General features: G+C 32.8%; 1 protein-coding gene across 1 annotated transcript in view; it reads left to right on the plus strand.

Annotated features, from left to right (window-relative positions):
• The window catches only part of LOC119576808 (nuclear receptor-binding factor 2-like), an 8333-nt gene extending 5934 nt beyond the window's left edge, over positions 1–2399 (plus strand). The window contains 3 exon segments of the mRNA XM_037924453.1: positions 618–798; positions 800–997; positions 1604–2399. Coding sequence (XP_037780381.1) covers positions 618–798; positions 800–997; positions 1604–1798 — 574 coding nt within the window. The 3' untranslated portion in view covers positions 1799–2399.
• The last annotated feature ends 101 nt before the right edge of the window (positions 2400–2500 follow it).

Consider the following 2500-nt stretch of genomic DNA (forward strand, 5'->3'; position numbering starts at 1 on the left):
GTGTGTGTGTGTGTGTGTTATCTATTATCTATTATTATCTATCTATACTATCTACTATATATAATTATATATATATATATATATATATATATATATATATATATATGTATATACATTATTTTGTTGTTGTGTTTGTGTTTTGATGATATCAAGAGTGTGAATATCAGGCTCAGAATTTGAGGTATTGAGTTGAAATGTGATTGGTAGTGTGTTATATTTTGTATGTGTGTGTATTGTGACCTTAGATTTTTTTTGATATTATCTAATATATAATATTAATCATATGTAAATATGCTATATTGCTAAAAACAGCAAATAAGGAAGAGAGTAAGAAAAAGATTTTATTATTTTTATACACGCATAACAAAAAAGCTACAACACCAGACATCTCAGTATATTAACACTATCTCATACATCTACCACAACACAACACTACCAAGATGCAAAAATATGTGCTCTGTGGTGTGGTCTGAGTAAAAATCAAAAGAAATAGATTATGATTAACACCTGGTGTGTTGTTTGATGATTTCTACGACTTTTATATGAATTGTTCAATATTTTTATTATATTTATATTATCATATTTATTTTACAACAAGTTGTACTTAGCCTTTCAAGATATGCCCGAGATTTAAATTTGAATCTCTGTTTCATCATGTTAATCCTGGAAGGGGGGCCCGAGGGAATTTGTAGATAAAGGAAGGAAGACGAAGGTGATAAAAGCACACCCACCGAGGAGGCTGAAACCAAGGCCGGCGCCAAGGAAAACTCAAAAATCTCGGGAGAATTAGCAGGGAAGGACCAAGATGCCAGCCAGCGAGAAGGCGGAGGAAGCGGGCAGCAGCTCGGGGGAAGTCCACGGCCGGAAGAAGAAGAAGAACATGTTGGTGATCGTGGAGGAGCTGCGTACCCTAAGGGATCACCAGGCGGACCTCATCGCGCAACTCATGAGTGAGCTGTCCCACATGGAGAGGGAAAACTGTCAGTTAAAAAGTCAGGTAGGTTTGCTTCCGGCTTTTGGTGTCAACGCTTGAAGCTTGTTTGTTTATAAATTTGCATTCCGCTTCTTTGTTTTGTGATTTTCTTCTGTTCTTTTTTCTTTTTCTTTTCTTTTTTCTTTTCTTTTTTCTTTTTCTTTTTTTCTTTCTTTTTTTCTTTCTTTCTTTTTTTTTCTTTCTTTTTTTCTTTCTTTCTTTTTCTTTCTTCTTTCTTTCTTTCTTTCTTTCTTTTTTCTTCTTTTTTTTTTCTTTTTTCGTTTTTTCTTTCTTTCTTTCTTTTTTTTTCTCCCATTCTTTCTCTTTGGCAAGATTTTGTACATTTTAGGTCTCACTGAAGTTAATGTAATGTACAACCTGCAAGTTTACTATTTTTGAATATTTGTCTTTTCTTAGCATAACCATGTTTTTGTAATTAATTAGTACATTTTTAGATCATAGTTTGCATTCTTTTTAATTGTACCTCAAGATGATATAAAAAAAAAATGTATTTCATATAAAGAGAACAGTCATTTGATCTATAGGGAATATCTCTTCATATCTCGAGAATAGCACAGTTTTTAATATGTACTCAATGAGATGTTACAAAAACTTTTTTTATACATACAGGTACGTGAGCTTCAGAATAAGTGCGAGCAGTACGAGGGAGAACGGCGCCGCATGCGTGCTCTGGCTGATTCCAGCTGCTCGCCTTTTGTATTTTCTCCGCTAAGTGAGATATCCCCAGATCCCCCAAGCGTTGATCTTGCGCCCTTAGAAATGCCTCCTTTGGACTTCATGGAAAATTTTGAGAAAGATTCGTAATGAATGGTGTAAGAGTAATGAGAGTGAATGAAGAAAACTGCCAAAGTTGGATTATATATTGGGGAGGTGTTTTTTTTTTTTTTTTTTTCCATAGTAAGAAGGGCATATTGTATCGAGTGAAAAGATTTCCTAGATTGGTGTCATGATACGACTTTGTGATGTTTGAAATATTGGGCTAAGAATTGAGAAGTATTTGTAAAGTCAAAATTTTAACATTATTTACAAAAACTAATCTTTCTTTCTTTTACCACTTTCAATTAGACTTGAAAAGTGAACAAAATATCATTAATTAACATTTGTTAATCCATATCACAGATGAAATTAAAAACTACATTTCCTTTCTATTACTGTAACATTTCATTTGCGATCATTTAGTGTGTTGTTATTAAGTGGTTAAATGTTATTATATAGGAATTGAAGAACCGAGTGGTGTGGGGTTTATCAAATCACTTCAGACTGTGTGATGTGTGTGTTAATGTAGGACTGATTATTTCCTGAAAAGAAAATTGCATTAAAAAGGACAGAAACAGTGATTACTGTAATTCTGACATGACTCTAAGTTGTTTATCATTGATTGCCTATATTAAAAGCAGATATGGTTTTCAGGAATTTAATCGGTATGCAACCCCTAGTATTAAATTGAGAAAGCTTTTTGAGTGTGTAAAAAAAAGTGTTTGATGAGTGTTCTGTTTAAGTGCACTT

The sequence above is a fragment of the Penaeus monodon genome, chromosome 9 (genome assembly GCF_015228065.2).
Source record: "Penaeus monodon isolate SGIC_2016 chromosome 9, NSTDA_Pmon_1, whole genome shotgun sequence".
Taxonomy (NCBI): domain Eukaryota; kingdom Metazoa; phylum Arthropoda; class Malacostraca; order Decapoda; family Penaeidae; genus Penaeus; species Penaeus monodon.